General features: G+C 36.8%; 3 protein-coding genes across 11 annotated transcripts in view; 1 reads left to right on the forward strand and 2 right to left on the reverse strand.

The window, feature by feature from the left end:
- The window catches only part of MED12L (mediator complex subunit 12L), a 371061-nt gene that overhangs the window by 256941 nt on the left and 91466 nt on the right, over positions 1 to 22654 (forward strand). The window lies entirely within an intron of this gene.
- Positions 1812 to 6187, reverse strand: P2RY13 (purinergic receptor P2Y13). 2 transcript variants are annotated; one of them, XM_077160795.1, is made up of 2 exons: positions 6081 to 6187; positions 1812 to 5311 (listed from the first exon to the last, which is right to left on the reverse strand). In XM_077160795.1, the coding sequence occupies exon 2, from the start codon at positions 5294 to 5296 to the stop codon at positions 4295 to 4297; it is 1002 nt and encodes a 333-aa protein (XP_077016910.1). In that variant the 5' UTR covers positions 5297 to 5311; positions 6081 to 6187; the 3' UTR covers positions 1812 to 4294. The 2 variants fall into 2 exon arrangements, with proteins under 2 accessions (XP_077016910.1, XP_077016909.1); XM_077160794.1 differs by having other exon boundaries at positions 6059 to 6184.
- P2RY12 (purinergic receptor P2Y12) overlaps positions 15305 to 22654 on the reverse strand; it is a 43871-nt gene continuing 36521 nt past the window's right edge. For 3 of the 6 annotated variants that reach the window (XM_077160788.1, XM_077160789.1, XM_077160790.1), the window contains exons 3-4: positions 19486 to 19641; positions 15305 to 17027 (exon numbers count right to left, since the gene is read on the reverse strand). In XM_077160788.1, coding sequence (XP_077016903.1) covers positions 15988 to 17016 — 1029 coding nt within the window. In that variant the 5' untranslated portion in view covers positions 17017 to 17027; positions 19486 to 19641 and the 3' untranslated portion in view covers positions 15305 to 15987. The remainder of the gene's footprint in view (positions 17028 to 19485; positions 19642 to 22654) is intronic. The other 3 variants (XM_077160786.1, XM_077160785.1, XM_077160787.1) reach the window with 1 other exon arrangement.

A 22654-nucleotide genomic window follows, 5' to 3' on the forward strand; every position in this document is an offset into this window, starting at 1 on the left:
CATCACTCCAGAAAAATAAATAAAAAGTAAAAAGAAAAAAACTCATACATCCCATACCTCTTCTTCTCATTGACCACTCGTATTTCCTTCTTTCCAGCAAAGTGGTTCTTAATGCGTCAGTCAGACCTGTAACACCCCATCACCTGGGAGCTTGTTTGGAATGCACAGTCTCAGGTCTCACCCTCAACATACTGAACTAGAAACTCTGGGGTGGGCACAGCCATCCACATGAGTCTGTGACTGCATTATCTACATTTTGCTTCCACGTGAAATTTTAAATGTTGAGTTTTTTTCTAGGCACTTAGCTGACTTGTGAATTCTGCACTGTCTTTAATAGGAATACTGTCTTCTAATCACACATTTCCATAGGGAGTTGAAACGTGGTTTGGGCTTTTTTTGCCTGCTCTGTAGATTTTGGTCTGTTAAGAACTAAGTGGATTTTGATCCATCAGCTTGATGGAAGAATACTGCTCACCTGGATGGACATTTTTAGAAAGAACACTTCAGAAAGTTCTAGATGAGACCACTTTTTAAATAAATTTGGAATCCATGACATAATTGAATTAGTGAGATTGAATAATTCTTCTATAGATTCTGATTTAATGACTTTATCAGCCTTCTCACTTCTGTGAGTTGGGAATTCACATTCTTTCACATTTCTTTACTGACTTCCCCCTTCCATATTTATAATAATTTTTCTTGATTTCTCAAGAATTCTTCTTCATGGGGTAAAGCTGCTGCATCTCCCCCACCCCAAACTCTTCTCCCTGCCCGACTCCCTTGAGATATTCAGAAGGCCTTATCCTATTATCCAGCATAAATGATCACGTTTTTAGGTTTTGCTGAAAAGCTCTTAATTGTGTTCTGAGCATGCATTAAAAGTACTATTTTCTTTCTTTGTATCCCCTTCTACATGTACTTTATGTCTATGGAATAATGTCCCACTCCATAAGCTTATTCTATAATACAGTGTTTGGGATTGCTGATTTGGGAAATTCTCAAATGCTTGCTTTTCATTTCGTGATATCTCTAACACACCTCTAAGTTCTTGGTAATTGTTCCATTCAACGTTATCAGGCACTCTGCTACTGATGGTAGTACTGTTATTGTAGAAAAATGTTTTTGTATTTATAGAGGACAGTTTTGCTACTGGAATTTTAACTTGAAATATCCTTTAAAAAATCTTATACATTAGCAATACCCACATCCAATTTATGTTCAAAATGTCTTTCAAGTTAAAATACATGTCATACTAACAAATATGGGTCACATATTTTAAAAGGATGCCTTAAGATATAATTATTCTCAATATTAGTAGTACTGTAAAATACTAATTATTATGGAGTTAATTCCACAGTAGAAGTACTATGGATTTAGTGCTGTTCCCAAGAGTTATCATGATTTAATTCTTTTGAGTGTATAAAAGTTAGATATCAGGAGTATTTTCAGAAGGATAGTTTCTGAGATTTTAATATGTTACAATTACAAATTTTACTTGAACAAGACGTAACTAAAACATTTTATCAATAGCTGTAGTTTTAAAATGTCAGTACACATTAGACTCCAAGCTCCATATGCCCTATTCAGAAGTCTTGCTTCTTCATGATAATGTTAAACCCAAGGGACCCCTCCCTCTTCCCCAGGCCCCCACGTACACACAGGTGAGAAACTGAAAAAAACCTGAGCTTTCATTTCAAGAAATTTGAGTCTTCCTTTGATAATGAAAACATCAAGAATTGGTTTTTTCTTTTGCTTCTCTAGAACTTTGTCAGACATTTATTGATTTCATGATGAAATCATGAAATCTTCAAGTATGCACAGGATTTTGTTTGTTTGTTTGTTTGTTTTGTGTGTGTGGATGTGGAGCAGGAATGAGACCATTCCTTGCCCCCTTGTCCAGGAACCTCTTGCCTGTGCTGCTGCCTGGTGCAGTGCTGGTAAAGTCCACATAACCGCAAAGCATGTAACTGCTCACCTTTTCCCGTGTGTTCTGAGTAACACTGGCATTTGTGGCATCATCAAGGAAGCAATGCAGTGGCCTTTGGGAGAGACCCTGGAAGCCAGTCCTGGGCTGTGTGATCACAGGTTTTTTTTTAATTAATATTTTTATTGACATGTCTTTACACACATACAGGCTTGTACACGGTGTACAATTAGTGGCTCACAGTATCATCACATAGTTGTGTATTTATTGCCATGATCATTTTTAGAACATTTCATCACTCCAGAAAAAGAAAGAAAAAGATACAAGAAAAAACTCATATATCCTATGCCCCTTACCCCTCCCTCTCATTGACCACTAGTATTTCAATCTGCCCAATTTCCCCTTACCCCCTCCCCCCATTATTTATTTTTTTATTCATATATTTTTCTCATCTGTCCATACCCTGGATAAAAGGAGCATCAGACACAAGGTTTCATAATCACACAGTCACACTGTGAAAGCTGCACCATTTTATACAATCATCTTCAGGCATCAAGACTACTGAAACACAGTTCAGCAGTTTCAGGTACGTCCCTCCAGCCACTCCAATATACATACCATAAACTAAAAAGGGATAGTTATATAATGCAGAAGAAAACCTGCAGGATAGCCTCTCGACTCTTTTTGAAGACTGAGATGGTGTAACTTAGGAATGCCTGAGTGGACAGTGATGGTGATTAAATGTACATAGGTTATTAAGAGTAGACACGTGTGAGCAAGTAATCACAAAGCAGTGTGATAAGTATAATTGAAGCATGACAGCATACCGATGAGGAAGTGATCAGGTTTGAGGTGATGCTGGGAGATTTTCCTGGTAAGATTTCATGGACTTAAGTGAAGGCAACTCAAGGTCTCAGGTATCATAAGAGTTTTGAAGGTGAATGGTAGGGAGATTTACATGTACAATGCTCAGGGACAAAAAAGAGCATGGTATGTCTGGCAGTTACAAATTTATAGGAGTGTAAAGTTCAAGGGACAGAAGGGCAGTTAGTAGAGTGAGCCCAGAAAAGCAGGCTAGTTCAGTATCTTTAAGGCCTTGGAAAGAGGCCTCATCTTCACTTTATGATGGTAGTGTTGGAGCTAGTCGTAGTTTTCCAGAGAATGACCTCTCCTTTATATGTTTTTTCTAGAAGATGCAGGTCAGCATCCAGAATTTGAGATAATCTTATTTTGCTTTTATAGAACTAGAAAGGGATCTAGATAAAACAGTGGTGGTAGATGATGTGCAAATAGGTCACTCTCCTTTGAAACCATCTCTGAAATTGATTTTACTGATTGTGGGTTGGCAATTCCATCTATGTACCAAAAAGTGGCGTAACAATGACATTTCTGTTTAAAACATTTGTGGGCAAAACTGAGTAAACATGGCTGGCATGTTGTCAGCAAAGAAATCTACCTGTCTTTGGGGGATGCTGTCAAGAAAACAGTTAAGACCTTGAAGACAGTGGGAGAAATAATGACTTTCATCCAGGGGTGTGGGGCAGGGGAATGACAGGTGTGGCCCAGGAAGGCTTTGCTGAGTAAAAGACATAACCAGCTCGCATTAGAGTATTTGTTGGGCAGAGAGAGAGTGATAACACAGCATCCCTGCTCTTGAGTTGGACACGTTCCAGCATGTAAACAAAGTACTCTACCATAATATTTTTCTCTATTTTTCGTTTTGTATTTATTTATTTTTGTACTACAATATTTTATGTGCTGAAATATTGGTGCTCATGTCTTCTATAACAAAGAGGAAATCCTTCATCCAGGATCTCAGAGATTTTTCTCATCTCCTTTAGCTTCCCAGTTTCTTCATACATACTATCCTTTACTTCGCCCCAATATTTTGGAAGTTTTTTATTTTTTAAGATTTTCAGAACACCTTTATATGGAGTACACAAGCAAAAAGTCTTCATACTTTTTACTTGGAGGTTTTTTTGGTACTTTATTTTCTTTTTTTAAATCAAGTGTTCTGACATTTGCGGGATACAAAAGCAGTAGTGTCGTTTGAATTACATATGTTAAAGAATGTGAGAAGTTATTTAAGGAATATACACTTACCCATAATAAATCTTTTCCAAATCGTAAGTGAAAGTTCTTGAAATGATGACCTCTAGTGGCTGTTTACTTTCCATTACATTCTCTTAATGATAATTCATTCTGTTGATGAATAGGTTCATGTGGAATTAAAACCTATAATAATCCTTTCTGTACACCAGAATAATAAAATGTAGGAAAGCGTTTGTTCTAATCATTTTTCTTGTTTTTGCTTAAATTTTATTTCGAAGTAAATTGTCCTTCTGATGTCTCCTTAGTAAATCAGAGTTTTCAGCTTAGGGTTATATTGTCTGTCTGACTACTGTGATTCTCTTGGCTGGATGCTGTAGTCCTTTTCCCTCTCAGACATGGTAATCTTTCTGTGAATTTTTTACATAAGAATATATATATTAAAGGATCCATACAAATGTTAGTTGCTGCCAAAAAGAGAGTTGTCTCCTTAGCAAGAAACAGTTCATTTTGTAATTTACAGTCTGTCTTATTGTTGGTTTGACTGTACGTGTACGGAATTCTGGCAAAATGAAATGGGGCAAAGCAGATAAAGAAGACACCGATGACAACAAACACTTTACCTTCCAGCTTTTTCTTGCACCTGCTATCCTTACTTTTGGATTTTCTGTAAGACTCGTATACTTTTTTTGCAATCACCGTATAACACAGAAACATGAGAACAAAAACAGCCCAGAAAATAAACTGGGAAATATAAGTCACCACTTGATGCCATTTCAGTCCCAGGGGACTCTTCAAGGAGGCACACTTTCTCACAGATGATGGCGTTGCTTCCTTGTTGCTTAAGATCATATTTGGCAAGGAGATGAGGAACAAGAGGAGCCAGACGAGGGCCGAGGTCGTTTTTGCAAAAGCAGGTTTCTGCACGGGAAACTTTCCGAAAGGTCTGACGATCTTGAGGAACCTGTCAAAGGCTATGAGGCCCAGCAGCGTGATGCCCACGTACATGGTCTCGTAGAAGATGACCGCAGAGTAGCGACACACAAACGCTCTGAGCTGCCAGGGTCCGAGGTGCGCGTCCGAGAGGATTTTGAAGGGAAGCGTGACCGTCATTATCAGGTCGGCCACCAGAGTGCTTTTGAGATAGACAATGAAGGTGGAGGAGCTGGGGATGTGAGTGAACACCCACAGGGCCACAGTGTTGAGCAGGAGGCCAGTGAAGAAAATGCCCGTGTAAAGCGCCGGAAACACCAGCCGTGCTACCCGCGTGTCCCTGGGGCAGCGCTCGGACCCATTGAAGGCCGTCTCTCCCGTGGTGTTCATTGTCTCCAGCGTCACCTGTTGCAAATAAATGACATATACACACCAAGTAAAGCCAGAAGCTTCTCATGGTCTGTAAATGTGTTTTTAAAGCAGACTTTGGGTTTGTGGCATATTAGCACCTTTCGTGTATTGAACACATTGAATAAATCTGTTGAGAATGACCGTGTTGTTTCTGGCAGGAATTTTTAAAGCATTTAGTACAGTTTGGGTACTTTTAGCTGTACCATAGCTTGTTAAAATACAATAAACAGGTCCTAAATCCAGATAACAGGCTCCACCCCTGCCCTATTCACAAGTGCTATTTTTAACATGACAGTAAAACGAAACCCTATTTAAGAGGTGATAATGCATGTCAGATTGCTGTACATTATGTTATTCATTGTGTTTATTACCTATGCTTTGGAAAATGTTAACTTTAAAAAAAATTTGTGGAACCGTGTTGACATTAAAATTTCCATTTTAGCTACTTACAGGTATACAATTCAGTGATTTTAATTATATTTACCGTGTTGTTCCACCATCACCACCATCCGTTATCAGCACTTGCATCACCCTAAACTGAAACGCTGTACAAAATCCCCACTTCCCACCCCAGCCCCATACCTTAGTAGCTTGTAATCAACTTTCTACCTCTCTGAATTTGTATATTCTTGTTCTTTCATATGTGAGATCACATAATATTTGTCCTAGAAGGTTAATTTTAAGGCAAGCATATTCCATCTTTTATAAGCAAACCCACTTATAGTAAAAATAAAATTTCACCTTTATTTGGAAGAATATTCACCTCTGTTTCTTCTGCTTGCAGTAACCATTAGTTCAGCCCAAGAAAAGCCTGTGAAACAAGTGTGGTGGTTCTGCTTTCTTATACCAAGTTTCCTTCCTCATTTCCAAGTGTCTAATGTGATCCATTAGAACCTCTTTATCTTCGAAACTTAGGGGATTTTCTAATGAGGAAGTTTTTATGTAGTGTGAATCTACTATGACTTGAATCCACACATTTATTTGCAATTCTTGTAATCATGTTCTCATAACTTACCTGGAGTTCACCTTATCTATTTATAAGTTCAGCTAACACTGAATGCCTCTTATATATAATAATAGGAGATAAAATACAATAATTTAGAGCTCCAAATTAGACTCTCATAGGAGAATAAGATTTACCTCTAAGATTGGACAGAGTCATCTTCTATGGATGTGTTGGACTCGTTTCCCCAGAAATTTGTGTTTGGGAGGATGGCCTGTTTGTTTCTGTAGGCATCTGTCTTAGGCTTTTGGTCCTTGGATTTCTGAGACATGAAATTACATGTTTTCTAAGAGATTGGGTGTCTCACACCTAGGCTGTTAGGGTTATAATCCCAGACCCACCATTAATTGGACCCTAGATTAGAGGCAGATGATTTTGCTGATCTATGTCTCAGTTTCCTTAGCTGTAGAAAGAGTTTAATAATAGTATTTACCTCATAGTGTTGCTAAGAGGATGAACTAAATGAATGCTATCTACCATATAGGAAGCGCTCAAAAATGTTAGCCACTCACTGGTGAGTGAAATGAAGATTTAAATGGCGATATCATACAGTTCCATTTATTAGAAAACCATTTTTGGAAGTTTCTTCTGCATTTGATGTTGTATGGGGAATACTTAGGCAAGTCATTCTTGGGTGAAGTCTGTATAAGTTTACTTTAGATAGGCTCAAGTTTGGGAAGGTGCGGTTGCTGCTTTTGGATAAGAAAAAGCTGTTATCCATAGCAGAAAGGCTGTCTTGCTAGACAGATTAAAGAAGAAAAGAGGAAACTAGGAAATCTTATGGCATGCGCCTGCGTGCGTATAAGTGTAGTTTTCCATGGTGAATTTCACTTCATATTCTTGCCATTAGGTTTCACAGAGTTTTGGATGAGACTTCTGGGTTGGGTCAATTGAGAGCTGGTGAAAACACTGTGTAGGAAGAATTTTTTGCATTGCCTCGACTCTAGATTCTGGGAATTCCATATTCCACTGGATGCAATACAATGTCTGATTATTTTGGTTGGCCCTACACAGTGGTGGCACAGTCTGAAAATTTGCATTTTACTCATTAATTCTGAAGAATATAGATTTTAGATTTTTTTAAATGTAATGGAACAGAATTGAAACATAAATCTCTGTGCTTCAGTGGAGGAAAAAAAGCAAACTTTTTTTTTTTTTTAAGTAAAGAGGTTTGTCTTTTTGTCTTACATTGATTTATTTTTGCTTGGGTAGGCACCAGGAATCAAATTCAGGTCTCTTACATAGCAGGCAAGAACTGCGCCTGCTGAGCCTCTGTGGCCTGCCCCCATATTTTTTGTTCTTACATTAATTTTAAGCCTCCTTTACAGCCCCAAATCCATTATCTAGATGAAAGTTCAAAGTAGAAGTTTCTCCTCAAACAAGGGAAATGCTGTACAAGATAATTTCACAATTTGAAAACTGGAAATCACATTTCAGTCCAATTTCAAAATGCCTTAGCGTGGGAAACTCAAAAAACAGGAACTGATTTATGCTGCCCATTTCTAAGTTAATGCAAGCTTATTCTTTTTTTGCAAGTCTAAGTGGAAGCTTATTATTTTAAATGAGGTAGGTTTCAAAATGTTCATAGTAAATATGCAACAGATCATTCATTAGTTTATGTTCATGCTTATATAATGTATTAGTTGACTTTCTCCCAGCAGCACCAGCTGCCCTGGGAGATGTCTTTTGCCCTTGAGGGCACGACTGAGAGGCTTCTGAAGGAAGCAGGCCCATGTTCAGTTCATTATGCTAGTACTTAATTATCTGATGAATTCGGGCAAGTTATTTAAGCTCCCCATGACTCCTTTTTGAAATGAAGATAAACCATGGTATCTGTTTTATAGAGTTAAGAAAATAAAGTGAGTGAGCATTCACCAAGTGCTTAAAACAGTGCCTGGCGTATGGTAGGTGCCATGTAAGAGTCTTGTTAAATAAAATTAAAACAAAATTGGAATACCATGAAAACCTATTGGGAAAACTCATGAAAGACAAGAGGGAATCAAAGAATACACTGAAAGGTTATAGGTCATTGGAGCCTGCCAAATCAGAATAAACTAAACAGTTAAGACCCTTTTGGGCTTCATATGTGCCCCCAGCCCTTCTCCCTCTATCATACTCACCTTCAGCTTCATTCAGAGTACTTATGTTATTGTGCTGTAATCAGGTAGTATTGTGCTGTCCACGTATGAAATCAGAAGGCAAAATAGACAATAAAGACTGACATGGTATAATGTAGGAAAGCCTAGAGTGTACAATGATAGCGATTGAATATTCACATTAAAAAATGTTTTTGCATGAGGGAGAACAAATGAATGTCAATATTGCAGCTTGATGAAAATAGTATATGGGAAAAAGTATAATCAATATAAGCTAGGGTCTAGTGTCATCAGAAACTGCTTCCACTGAATGTGACAAAGGCATTATGCCAAAACTGAATGTCAGCAGGTGGGGAGATTGGGAAAGGGGTATGAATTCTGTGTGGAAGAAAAGGAAATGTCTTCAGATAGAGTAGGGTAGCAAAGGCATGTCTATACAATTAGGCTGGATTGTATGATATGTGAATAAAACTGTTTACAAATGAACAAAGAGCATTGAGTACTAGAGAGAGTGGGAAGAGAGAGTGTACCTACTCACTGTCAGTCGGGGAATGAGAGGGCAGTGTGGTTGTTCCACCAGAGGCTAGGGATGGGGTTGCCGTATGATCCTGAAACCTTGTTGCTCAGTGTATACCTGGAGGGACTGAGTGTGAGGACATGAATAGACATTTGCACACTGGTGTTTCTGGTGCCAGTGTTCATGATCCATAATGAACAGAGGTGGATTAGGGTACAATGACTGAAGAATGGAAGGTAGAGCTGTGGTGTATGTATATGCAATGGACTACTGAGTGACCACAAGAAGGAATGAAGGTGTGATACGTGCGGCTAGATGAATGAACCTTGAAAGCTGTATGTTGAATGAAATGTCAGGAACAGAAGACAAATATTATCATGTCTCAATCACATAGACTAACTATAATATAAAAATTCAGTGAACTACATTCGAGAGCCTGGATTATCAAGTTGGGACTAACTGTAAAACGTCCTAAATTGTAAGCTCTTACAGCAGTCAGATATATTCAGGAGGCGTAACTGTTAATTGTGAATTCGGAGATACTGAGCTGTTTGTATATAACAGAGTCTTTCCCAGAAATTTGGGTGTTTATGTGACACTTGAGACTCAGCATTAGAGCTCTAGAGCTATTAAAGTCAGCACTACCCCATACAGGAACTGTTTAAAAAGTTGAAAATGTCATCAGACATTGAGTAGAGACATGAATGAAGCTGATCTGTGTGACTAAGGTATATCAGAAGACTGGATAAAGGATGATATCACCCATGTTTTAGAACTTCAAATTCTGTGTGAGACTAAAAGGAGAGATATTTATTTGGTGCAAAATTTATGTTTTGGGTAGTGCATTTCCTAATTTAACTTGTATGGTTCGTTTAGTTAACACCATAAGTATAAGGAATCCTGAATGGGGCATGAGAGTTTCTCGGTTTTTCAGGTTAGTGTGATGCCCTGATGAGTCCCAGAGAGATTTGGACAGTGAATAAAGAAGTATATGCCAAGTCCCCAAGAGGAGTTGAATATTCTCCCCTTTCTCCATGGAAGAAAGGAGGGAATATTCAACTTCCCCATTTGTAGAATTTCTGATATTCTTGCAAGCAGTGGGGACAACCAGATCAATAGCAAGCCTCGATCTTGGGGGTTGCCCCTATGAAACTTACTCCTGCAGAAGATAGGCTAAGCCTACTTAAAATTAGGCCTGAGTCACCCCTCAGAGAACCTTTTTTGTTCGTCAGATGTGGCCCCTCTCTCTCTGTCTAAGCCAAGCAGGCAGGTGAACTCGCTGCCCTCCCTGCCTCTACATGGGGCATGACTCCCAGGGGTGTGGACCTTCCTGTCAACGTGGGACAGAAATCCTGGCCTGAGATGAGACCCAGCATCAAGGGATTAAGAAAACCTTCTTGACCAAAGCAGGGAAGAGAGAAATGAGACAAAATAAAGTGTCAGTGGCTGAGAGATTTCAGAGTGCAGAGGTTATCCTGGAGGTTATCCTTTCGCATTCTGTAGATATCCCCTTTTTAGTTTAAGGTATATTAGAGAGGCTAGAGGAAAGTGCCTGAAGCTGTAGAGCTGTGTTCCAGCCATGTTTCTTGAAGATGATTGTATAATGATATAGCTTTATAATGTGACTGTGTGGTTGTGAAAACTTTGAGTCTGATGCTCCTTTTCTTAAAGAATATTTTTATTATAAACAATGAACCGACATACCAATATTCTTGACATACAATCTTTCTTGACATACGAACATTCTTGATATATTACAATCAGTGGCTTACAGTATCATCACATAGTTGAGTGTTCATCACCATGATCACTTTTTTGAACATTTGCTTCTCTCCAGAAAAAGAAAGAAAAAAGAAAGAACTCATACATGCCATACCCTTACCACTCTCTTTCATTGACCACTAGTATTTCAGTCTACTCAATTAATTTTAACCTTTGTTCTCCCATTATTTATTTATTTTATTTTTATCCATATTTTTTACTCATTCGTCCGTACCAATGTTCCTTTTAACTAGGGTATGGACAGATGAGAAAAAATATGGATAAAAAATAAAGAATAGGGGGAACAAAGATTAAAATTAAATTGGATAGATGGGAAAATAAAGTTACTTTGGGCTCGAGGGAATATAATCAGGATTAAAGAAATCGTACTAACTATACTATTATAAGTAGCTGCGTTATCGTATTTAATGCCTGCAGTGACCCTCAGAATTAGGTCCCAGTTTACAAATGAGGACCTTGAAGCACAGAAGTGAGACAGTTGGCCCAAAGTCATACATCACACACCACCTGCAAACCCACACAATCTGGTTCCAAAGTCCATGCTTGGAACCGACCTTATTCTACTGCCTCCCAGAAGCCATATCCAGGGTCAAAATAGTATTGCTTACTAAATTCTAGAGTTCTTGACCTGGGAGTTACTGATTAATATATGAGAAGAACAATCAACTGTAATGTTTATTAGACTTGTGAAGCTTTTTGCCTCTAAGTGAGGTATGAGTCTGAAAACATAAATTGGTTCAAAGCAATATAGTTGAAGATGTATGGGAGTTGAACTGGTGGTGGAGTCATGCATCCAGTATCCCTTGAGGTTGATATTTGTTTAAAAATTGTTGCCTGCTTCAGTTTCCTAGGCTGCTCAGGCATATACCCGTGAAATCAGTCAGATTAAACAATGGGAATTTATTAGCTTTTGGTTTTGAGGCTAAAAGAAAGTCCAAATCAAGATGTCAAGGTGATGCTTTCTTCCTGAAGTCTAGTCTTCTGGGGCTGGCTGCTGGTGATCCTTGGCTTCTGTCATATGCTCAGGCACATGGTGGCCTCTCCCTTCCCTTCTGGGTTCCACTGGTTTCAGCTTCTGGCTGCTCCCTTTGTGGCTTTCCTCTCTGTCTGTCTGAAGTTTCACTCCACTTATAAAGGACACCGAGACTCCAGTAATAGGGTTAAGACCCATCCTCATGGAGGTGAACCACACCTTGTTAATGAATGTAAACGCATCAAAAATTCCAATTTACACCCGCAGTAATGGATTAAATTTAAGAACGTGTTTTTCTGGGGTACATACAACTTCAAACTACTACAGTGTCTATTCAACAAATATCCTGTTGGGTATGGTTAATTAAGATCCTGACCAAGTATAATTATGTCCTATGTAAAGATTTTCTCGTAAGTTTATAGGTATGTATACAGTTTTAGGATTCAGCACCTGAATGTTTTCTTCTGTAGATTATTACAAAATAATAAGGTCCAGATTGTCTTTCTTTTGACTTGTCACACCTTTCTGAGCTAATATTTAATTAGTAGTTCTTCATCTTGCATGTATTCAGTAAGATAATGTATTTTAATATGATCCCAAACTCATCATATTAGTAAAAGGTTGTAGTAAAAACCCATAGTACTTTCCATAGGAAATTTAAATGGTATTTAGATAATCTACTGTACTGTAGATTATTGCTCTTACTCTTTCTGTTCTGGTCTCCTTTGGAATTTCTCAGTTGGATCAGTACTATTAGTCTAAGTGTTCCTGTTTATGTGGCTACCTAGTACCATATAAAGTCTGCAAGTATTTACTTTCATTTGGGATGAAAGTCAAAATGGGAAATCTTAACCTCATAGAACAGTCTTTTTGCTCTTCAGCATATATCATGGTTCTTTTTCTGATTATATGTAATTCTTTAAAAAATTCCTCCCTAAATTAATTAAAGTTGTTAATAATAAGCTAAAGTAAATTATGAAATTTAACATTGAATGTAGGAATCTACTCCTACAAATAAAAGCAATATTAGAAAATTTCTACACGTCACTGAGAGCAGTTAATAAATTCAAATATCTGAAACTGTTATATTAATAGTTTCAAATATTTTATTATAAAAGTAAAACATGCCTTTAAAGAATTCAAATACAGAAGTGCGTATTGTAGAAAGAGTCAGTCCACCCCCTCTATAAACATACCAGTGTGTGTATAAATATATTTATTTGTATTTATTTAGATAATTTGTCTGTCTCATTCGATTTAGTATATGTAGATTTACCTAATATTTGTTTTAAAATGCTACTTCATATAAATCTGCCATAGTTTAGTTAAGCTGATAGACACTCATGGACATTTGGTTAGTTTATAGTTTTCCTGTATTAAAACACATACCTGTCCATATATTTTGTGCATGTGTTTCAACACGTGTAGGAAGTTTCTTAGTAGTAGTTGCATCAGAATGTTGAATAACATTTAAAAAAATTGCTTTCCAAAAAGATTGTGCCCATTTACAGTCCTACCAAGAGTGTCTGAGTGTGCCTTTTTCCATACCCTCTTGGTTTTACTAAAAATCTTTTACATCTATCCTAAACTTATGGGAGAATAAAGCCATCTTGTTTAAGTATAAATGTATTTGCTTATTAGGCATCTTTTTCACCTTTATTAGCCATTTGTATTTTTTCTAGAAATTGCCTCCTCCTTTCTCCATATGTTCAAATCGGGCAATTTCTTTTTTTTTTTTGGCGGGGTGGAGGTGGGGTGGGAATGGTTTGGGAATCGATCCCGCGTCTCCCGCATGAACGGCAGCAGGCATCCTCCTACTGAACTGCTAGGCTTTCTTTTTAATTACAGATTTGAAATCTATCTCTACATTTTTATCTCTCACAGACATTGGTATATTCCCATTTGGGCATTACCAACCAACAGTGGTTACCTATATCAGCCACTAGAATCTGTAGTCCTTTTTAGCACAAAGCCTTCTTTTCTGTTTAAGGTTTTTCTCCCTGTTCTTAAAGTAATAATAGTCCAGGGTGGCAGACTTCTGTAAAAGGTGTGTTCCAATAAAGCTTTATTTATGCGCATTGAAATTTTGCTTTCATTTAATTTTCTTATGTCATGAAATATTCCTCTTTTAATTCCCCAACCCTTCCCCCGCCCCAGACACTTAAATTTGAAAAATATCATTCTTAGATCACAAACTGAAAAAAAAACAGTCATGGCCTAGATTTGGCTGGTGGACTAGATTCAGCCTGTGGGCCATCATTTTGCAACCCCTGCTCTGAGACTTCTATATCAAACTACTGAAAGAAACTGCCAATAACTAGCATCCTTAAGCCTTGTAAGCTGATGCTGTTGGCCAGACTATATTTTGTCTTTCTAAACTTCAGAACTTGCATAATAAATAATGTACAATATATAATGAATTCTCCATAGATACTGCTCATTCAGCCTGTCATGAATGGGTTCAGTTTGACATTTGATGTAGAAGTATATAGTGTCTGATATCTTTGAACAATCCGAACAAAGTGTGATTTAGAACATAATGTGCGTTTTTCATGTTATCTATATACACACTTATAAAACATAGACAAACTCATATACAAAAAATTCGGTAATATTCATTGACCTTTCTGCTTTTTCTCTGTTGAGGAAATTGTCATCTCAGTGAATTAGTTTAGTCCAAAAAGAGAGCTTATCGGAAAATTAGTTCCCTTCTCCATTTAGTCTTATATCTGCGTCTACTTGTATAGGTTGAGGGATGTGTGTGGCATTCATTTTTCTCACATGTAAAGTAAGACAATTAGATTAATTGATCTCTAGTTTTTCTTCCAGCCCAAATATCTGGTACTGTTGCAGTGAACTTTGTACTCTTTTCTTTCTTTCTTTTTTTTTTTGCTGGCATTATATTTATGTAATGGTATCTATATCTTGTTCTGTTCGCAAATCAACTCTGTGAATCATAAATAATTAAGAGAAATGACAGGAAATTCTAAATGTGCTGTATATATTATTTATATTAAATATATTAATTTGATTTGTGTGGAACTAGAGGGCTGGTGACCCCATTTTATTAGCAACATATGATCTTGATATGAGATAAACGCCTTCAGAAGAAACTTTGCAGTACCCATTGCATTGACAGCTGTCCTTAAAATGGTCTTTGATGTTTGGTATAAAAATATACCTGCTCATGGTGAAAAAAACCAAAAAAAAAAAAGAATATATGGGCTGAGTCACAGTATCTAATATTTTAAAAAAAATTCTGACAAAGTGTGATTTAGAATTTAATGTAAAATTTTGATGTCATACATACTCATAATACAAGCAGGTAATTCCAAAGACTTTTAATCACTTTCCTCTTAATAGCTCTGCTGTGCTGCTGCATAATCACATTTAATTTATTTTTCTCATTAAGGGAACTGTTCACTAACCCAAGTAATAGGTATTTTATTGAAGGTAGTTAATGAAAGTAAATGTCAATTATAGTATTTTATTCATTAATGTTTCAAAATATTAATAAAAGCAGTTTCTCTGATTTTAGAAAATATTTGTAATTTTTTAGCATTAGAATACTAATACTAAATTATTAGAATTTATTTTAATAATTCTAATAAATAACTTATTTTAATGACTTCTTTTGCTTTTTCTGCTTTTTTATTGCAGAAATACTCTTTCAAACTATTTCTTAACATTAAAAAAAATTCAGTCCAATTAAATACCACGCTGATTAGTTTTTTAAACTTCAAAGAACTTTAAAGTTTTGCTAATTAAAAGTTAGTAGTTATTATTCTTTGACTCTGTATCCACTTAATAATTTTTTACAGTAAGTATCACAGTAGGTCAGCATTTTGTTAAGGGGCTAAAATTAGGATGTTCATACATCTTATTAAGTATTATTATTGGTCAGAATGTTAGATTGATCAGTTTTCCTTAGTTGACTAATAAAAATATAACAGTATGATCAATAATGCATTTAATGAATTACAGTAGATATTATTATATGGTTACCCATTTTTCCAAAATCCTGTAAATCATGAATTTTGTGTAGTTTTTGTCTTGCAATATAGAGATTGGGTGCAGTTTGTTTGTTTGCTGCACAGCTGCATGCTAAGTTATTTTCTTTTGCCTAAGCTTTCAATACTGGAAAAGTTAGTGAAGTTTACTTTTGTAGTCTTCTATGATCTGTTTCAAGAGTCATTGTTAAGTCAGCTACTTCTTAGTCAGTGTTAATATGTTTATATAGTGCTTTGCTTTAAGGGGCTTTGAACACCAGTAGATTGGAATACGTCTTCAGTTTATTCTTTACATTGGAGTCTCTTCGTCTGGGTCATCACCATTCTGGCCTTTTTTCCTATTTTCTTGGGATGGAGATGTTCCTGAATTGGTGCATTTCAACCTACTTATCAATAAGTTTCTGAAGGACTTGCAAAGGAAAAAATAGATGAACGGATCCAGACATGCATTTAAGGAAGTTAACCACAGAGTGCTCTCTTTCACATAGAACAGCATGTTCTCAGCCGAGCAGTCAAAGACATCTCGAGTTTGGCTCAGGGTGTAGGGTATTCGGGCAAAGTGGAAAGGCACGAAACAAATAAAAAATACAGCAATGATAATGAAAACTTTGATATTCACCCTTTTCCTGGGGACTTTGCCTACACCCCTTGTTCTCACAAATGACCTATACAGTTCTTTCGTAATGAGTGTATAACATACAATGATAATTAAAAAATTAATCCAGAAAATGACTTGGCAGATATAATTGACTATTTCATGCCAGACTAGGCCAAACTGTGATTTGAGGAAAGAGCATTTCTTTACATTCTCGTCTCTGGTCTTCCTGTTGGTCAGAATCATGTTAGGCAGAGAAAGTAAGAACATGAAAACCCAGATGACGACGGAGAGAATCTTAGCCCCCAGGAGATTGTTGGAGTTGGATGTGTTAAATGGCCTGGTGGTCTTCTGGTAACGATCGATAGTTATGAGTCCCAGGAATGAAATGCTGATATACATTGTGAAATAGAATATGACAGAAGTGACCTGGCACACGAAGGCTCTCAGTGGCCCTGTTCCCAGTTTGGTATCACTAAGGATTTTGAATGGGAAGGTCAGAATCATGAGAAGATCGGAAATTACTGTGTTCTTGAGAAAAATAATAAAGTTGGATTTACTGCGGATTTGAAAGAAAATCCTCATTGCCAGGCAGTTTGTGATGAGCCCAACAAAAAAAAGGACAGTGTAGAGTAGGGGAAAGAGGACCTGGGTGATTTTGTAATCTCTGGTGCACACACTGCCGTTCCCAGCTGCAGTGGTGAAGTTGTCGATGACTTGCATTTCTTTGCTACCTGGAGAAGAAAGGATGGGATGATGATTTTCAGGCTGAGCTAGTAGATTTTACTCTTCTCTCTGAGTATAACTTTTCTAGACACAGCTTTTCTAGAAACTGCAGTTTCTGACTATCATTGTGGCAGTGAATAGGAGCTCAGAAAGTTGAACTCAAAATATTTCATCTTAGCAATAATCCATCTCTAGCAAAATGGTCTGAAATACGTTAAAGCAAACGTGTTTGTTTTGTCGTTCGTATTTATTGAGTATGTCTCAGCACATTTTGATCCTAATCAAAAGCCTACCTATGTTTATATACAAAGACTAGAAGAGAAATATTTGGGTTGTGCTTTATTCTTCTCTAGTTTCATTTCTACTCCTTTTTTTTTTTTTCCTATTGATAGACACGTTTCCTGTGCCAGCCCTATTCCTGGTGTGTTGTTTTTTTCCATTACCATCAAAGAGTTCCAGGGAGAGATAATTGATCATTGCCTATTAGAAGTTTAAAGTGAAAAGCAGAAGGAAATTGGTGTATTCAATTTTTAAATAAATAAAGTACTAAATCAGAAAGAAACTTTCCTTCTTACTTAAAGATATTCCTGCCCCTCTATATTGCTCAGTCATCCTTTCAAAAATTGGCCTCAATGATTTTTGAAATTTCTTTAGCCCCCAATTTTTTAACCCATGTTTATCTCATTCTCAAATCTGTTCAGTATATTTGAAGTGTTCACATTCTATTTTTGATTAGCATTGACCAGAAATCGGAAAGCAATAAAATACTAGCAGCCAAGGATTCTTTAATGAGCAAAACCATCCTTCAGAAATGAAGGAGACTAAAGAGCACCTAGGGTATTATGTAAGATTCTGCAAAGGTTCCATGTACTGGGGTAACTCTGCAGAAATCTACAACCTCCAGATGGGTTCCTGGACCAAATAAGTCATGGAATGCAGGGGGCCAGTCCCTCCAGAACGTCAACTAGTTCCATCCCGCCATCCCATATTATCAACAGCACCTTCCAGTGGGCACAGAATGGGCATAGCCCAAATACCCCTAAAGAGTGAGAGGAAGATCAAAGGTGATGGTGGAGTTATACAGGGAAGAATGAATTTAATAAGCGAATAAGATTGCTGAATCATTATATTGATATTTCTTTTAGTCTCCAGTGTCTTAGAGCAGCTAGAAGTAAAAACTGTGGGATTGTAACCATACCAAACTCTGAAGTCTGTTTTACAGCTTATTGTTGAAATGTGCTTTGAAATGTATTGCTTTTTTTTTATATGTTATTTTTCACAAAAAAAGAAAAGTAAGTCAATTTTGATGATACTATATAGTATATATTATCAATATGTATTATATTTTCCTACTTGTCTCCAGTAATATGGAGCAGCTAGAAGGAAAAATCTGAGATGATGAATGGTAGCCCATGACAAACTCTGGGATCTCTTCTGTAACTACTTGTTGAAGTGCTTTGAAAATTATTGCTTTGTTCTTTCTTTGCGTTGTATATATATTTTACAATTTAAAATGTTAAGAAAATAAAAAGGACACCTCAATTAAAAAAAAAATAAGGTAATGGCCTGAATATATGATTATCAGTTGCTATTCCTCAAAACAGAGCAATCTTCTAGGTTCATAGAGTGTATATTATGGTAAGTAAAATAAAAACAGCAAAATCGTGCCTGTCCTTGTCTGGTGGTTTCGTAGATGAGTACAATAACAGGGAGCTGTAAAGAAAACTAAAAATTGACCTGAGTATATCATACTTTATCTGTCTTGAAAAGAAATTAGTAACCTTACTATTTCATTGAAGACCAATGAGATTAATGCTGCCTAATGTTTTATGATGAAATGATGAAAATACAAATATCTCAAAAGAAAATTACTTTCTATGTAGGAGATTTAAATTTGACAAATAGAGGTCACATTTAATTTCCCCAAATGTCAATGAAACTCTTATTTATTAAAAGAAAAACAGTGAAGAATTACGTTGTTGTAAGCATGTCTTAAATTTTCAATACCTCTCCATCTTTGTTACCTTTTTTAAATTAAACAAAATCATTATTTTATTGATATGTTTTATTGATTTTTATCCTTCCTTGCCTCTGCTATTTGCTCCTAGATATTCATTTTTGGATACATTTGAAAATTCTCCTTTGGAAATATTGATTTTGAATAGATGCTTATTTATAAAGTGTTCTTGACATTGAATAGTTCAACTTTCCCTCTCTATATTTAATCGGATTTTAACTCTTGAATTAATTAATACACTATTTGCATTTTGTTTCCATGCTCTATGTGAATCTTTTTTAATTAAAAAGCCTAATTGTTGCTCTAACACCATTAATGTGGCTCGTATTTAATTTGTATTCAGAATACATCCTTACATTCATAGAAAATTTAAGAGAAAACTGGAAGAAATTACACTTATCATGGTATAAAAACATATATTCATCAAATACTTCTAAATACAAAGTTACCTGGTTACTTGTTGACTCCGAAGATTTGAATGTATCCAGTAAGTAGTAGTAGTTAGTGCAACCTGCAGAGTGGCATCTGGTGTCTTCCTTTTAATTTCTTAGTTTAGTTGTCAAAACTCTTCTATAGAGAATTTTCTGAGCTTTCAACAGTTAAGCCTAGAGTGTTGTATAGTGAAAGAGGGGGATGGGAAGAGAAAGAGGAAGAGGCTTCATAATCAGAGATTACCTTCAAACACTGAAGACTCAGTGCTATGCAGACACTTTGAATTTCTGTCTGGCTGCCTTTAGAACTTCTGCTTTTGTTTCCTGGTAAATGTGGGGCCAGGGGGTATGAGATGTCATCTTTTAAAAGGCAATTGAAAATATTGAGACTTTTTTTCTGAAACCTGCCATAGAGTTGATACTTTGTAACTTTGCCTTCTTTTTGTTATTTCCCGTGGAAATTCATGAATCCAAGTTGAGACCAAGCTGTTGAGGTCTCCCTCCCGGAGAAGCTTGCAGGCTTGCTTTCTCAGATGATTTGCCTGAAACATATTGTGCTCAACGTTGGGTGATATATGGCCTTTTAACAAGTAATTACTTAACTAGAAATGAGTGCCTGTTAGGCATGCTAAATCTCTTGCCTATGCTAAATCTCTTGCCTTTTGTTTTTTCCTTGGTTAGTAATGTCATTATTATAAATCTGGGTTTGATCAACTCTTTTGCGGGCGAACAGTTTCCTCCTATTACAAACTGCCAGGTTCCAAAATTAAATTAAGAAAGAAAAACATTGTATCCATTGCCAGGGTTATTATAGAAAGTGTCTTTAATGCTTCTCCGGAATATAATTTAAAATTTTCGTTACTGCTCCTTTTAACCTAGCTTTGAGTTTTCGGGGAAAATATATCATTAGAGTAAGGTATCCCGGTATTATTACTATATACAATTTCTTAACTTTTAAAACAAAAGGGCAAAGGACACAGTAGGATGAGTTTGAAGGCTAAACCTTTTTACCTTTATATAAATGTTATTATGTGTGCTCATGCGTGCACAGCCACACACACACACATTTTTTAAACTGTAATGTTTTCCTGTGAGGTTGACCAGTGTTTTTTTTTTCCAGCTAACTGTGGGTTCTAGTTTTTAAATTCCATCCTCTTACTCTCAACGCATGACTTTGCTTTTGGCCCAACTCTCTGAACATATCAGGGGCAAAACTGATACAAGCTTCCTTGAGTTGATTACATCTTCATTTCCAATTTTTTTTTCTGTAGTTTCATCAATTTTCTTTTTCCCTGTGGGTATAGAAACTTGTCCTTTTCTCCCTTTCCGAATTAATCCAGGCAAGAGACCATGTCTCCTTTATCAGTTATCAGCTCTCCTATCTCAGATTCCTCTTTGGAAACTCCTTCATTTCAGCTTTAAAACAAGAATTTGACATTGGTTATCCCAATAAAACTTACTCTTTCCTCAGAAATTATTGTTCCTCCTGCCCATAGGTTACTTCCCTCACCTTTGCTGTTTCACCATTTGCTCTTTAACCCTTGTTTCTTGCTTTCTGCCCCTGCCACTCAAGAGAAATTTATCTTCTGAAGTTCATAGAGACCTTTTTAAATAAAAAGTCAGAGCAACCTCTCTCGTTGTGTGACTTCTTAACCCACATATGACACAGTTTACCCCCATTTTAAATGTCCCCTCCTCTGACTTTAGTGACATTCCATTGTCAGATCATCTTAATAAATTATGGGTAGTGGCTGTACATTGCTTAATGGTTTCCTTATTCCTTGTACCATCCCAGGTTTCCTTGGTCTTCATCTCTAAGGAGAATATGAGGAATACATCCCCCTTCTAGGATGTGACGTAACTGCTCTCTGCATCACTCCCTTTCAGATCACCTACTAGACATGTACAATACATTTATATCTATCCCTCAAATTGCTCACATCTAAAAGTGAATTCATCAGCCTCATAATTTATTCTAGTGAGAAGCACTCACTGCACAATCCCAAATTTCTTCAGACCCCTCTTGATTTTGCTTTTTATTTTTCACATCCACTGCCCAGACTTATATCAGAAACGACAAACTTTTTTGCTCTGTCTCTTAGTTCTCCAGTCATTTAAATATCTGATTAATTTCCCTGCAAAACTGTTTTTTGTTATCTTTATTCCCACCCCATTACTTCAGCCATGTGTTTATTACTTCACATGTTCATTCAGGGTCAGTGTATCCAACAAATATTAATGCCTGCTTGGTGCTGATTAAGGAGAACCTAGACATTGACAAAACAAACATAGATTCCTCCTTCACAGAATGTACAGTCCAGTACGGAAGAAAGAGTTTAAACAAATGCCTAGAAAATGATTGAATTGTACTGTGATAGACGCCCCAAAGTCTCTTTCCCCATCCCAGCAGAGTGAGTGACCTGGCACTGTACTTGTAATTGTATTTCAGTGAGTGAAATAGGGAGTCTTGGGAATATTTTAGGTAGCAGGAGAGCATCAGCAAAGGAAAGAAATACCAGGGTCACTGGGAAAGGTTGAATAATACAGTACAGTGAAGGGATGGATGAGGTGAATGCAAGAAAGGAGCAGAAGTCCAAAAATATGAATTGAAACCAAGTGAGCATTCTATGTGGTATGCTCTTTAACATTTTACATACTTCACCTTTGTCTCTCAAAAACCTTTGAAGGTAGGTGGTGTTATCCCATTTTTTCAGAGGAAGAATCTGAGGCTGTGAAAGGCAAGTTTCCAGAACCATGGAGTTGCCAAGCGACAAGCCCAGGCTTGGGCTGTTCATGGTACCTTGTCTTCCTAACTTTGGCTGTAGTTGTGCTGTATGCTTTGATGAGTGCATGATCTTTCCAGGATGCCTTCTGTCACCATCCTGTTTTAACTGCTGGCTCTCTGAATACTACCTTTATGACAGTGACTCTTAGCTCCCTGAGGACTGGGTGCATTCCTCCTCCTCTTTTTCTCGGGTCCCTAAGCATGTTGTCTTGCCCTGAGTAGACACTTTACACACAGCTGCTGAACAAGATTGTTAGCATCTTTCCATCACACCCACACGGATGTGTACATTAGAACCATTTAGATGTGTCTTAACTGGGAAGAATCGCTGGACACTTTTGTAAAGTTTTCTTAGTGCTTTTTCTGTTCCGTTCATGTTACTGGACTCATACAAACACATCC

Source organism: Tamandua tetradactyla, chromosome 5 (assembly GCF_023851605.1).
Source record: "Tamandua tetradactyla isolate mTamTet1 chromosome 5, mTamTet1.pri, whole genome shotgun sequence".
Taxonomy (NCBI): domain Eukaryota; kingdom Metazoa; phylum Chordata; class Mammalia; order Pilosa; family Myrmecophagidae; genus Tamandua; species Tamandua tetradactyla.

What these genes read in the sequence shown, in the direction of transcription:
- P2RY13 (XM_077160795.1), bottom strand. Translation starts at nt 5,296, where the DNA reads ATGAACACCACGGGAGAGACGGCCTTCAATGGGTCCGAGCGCTGCCCC.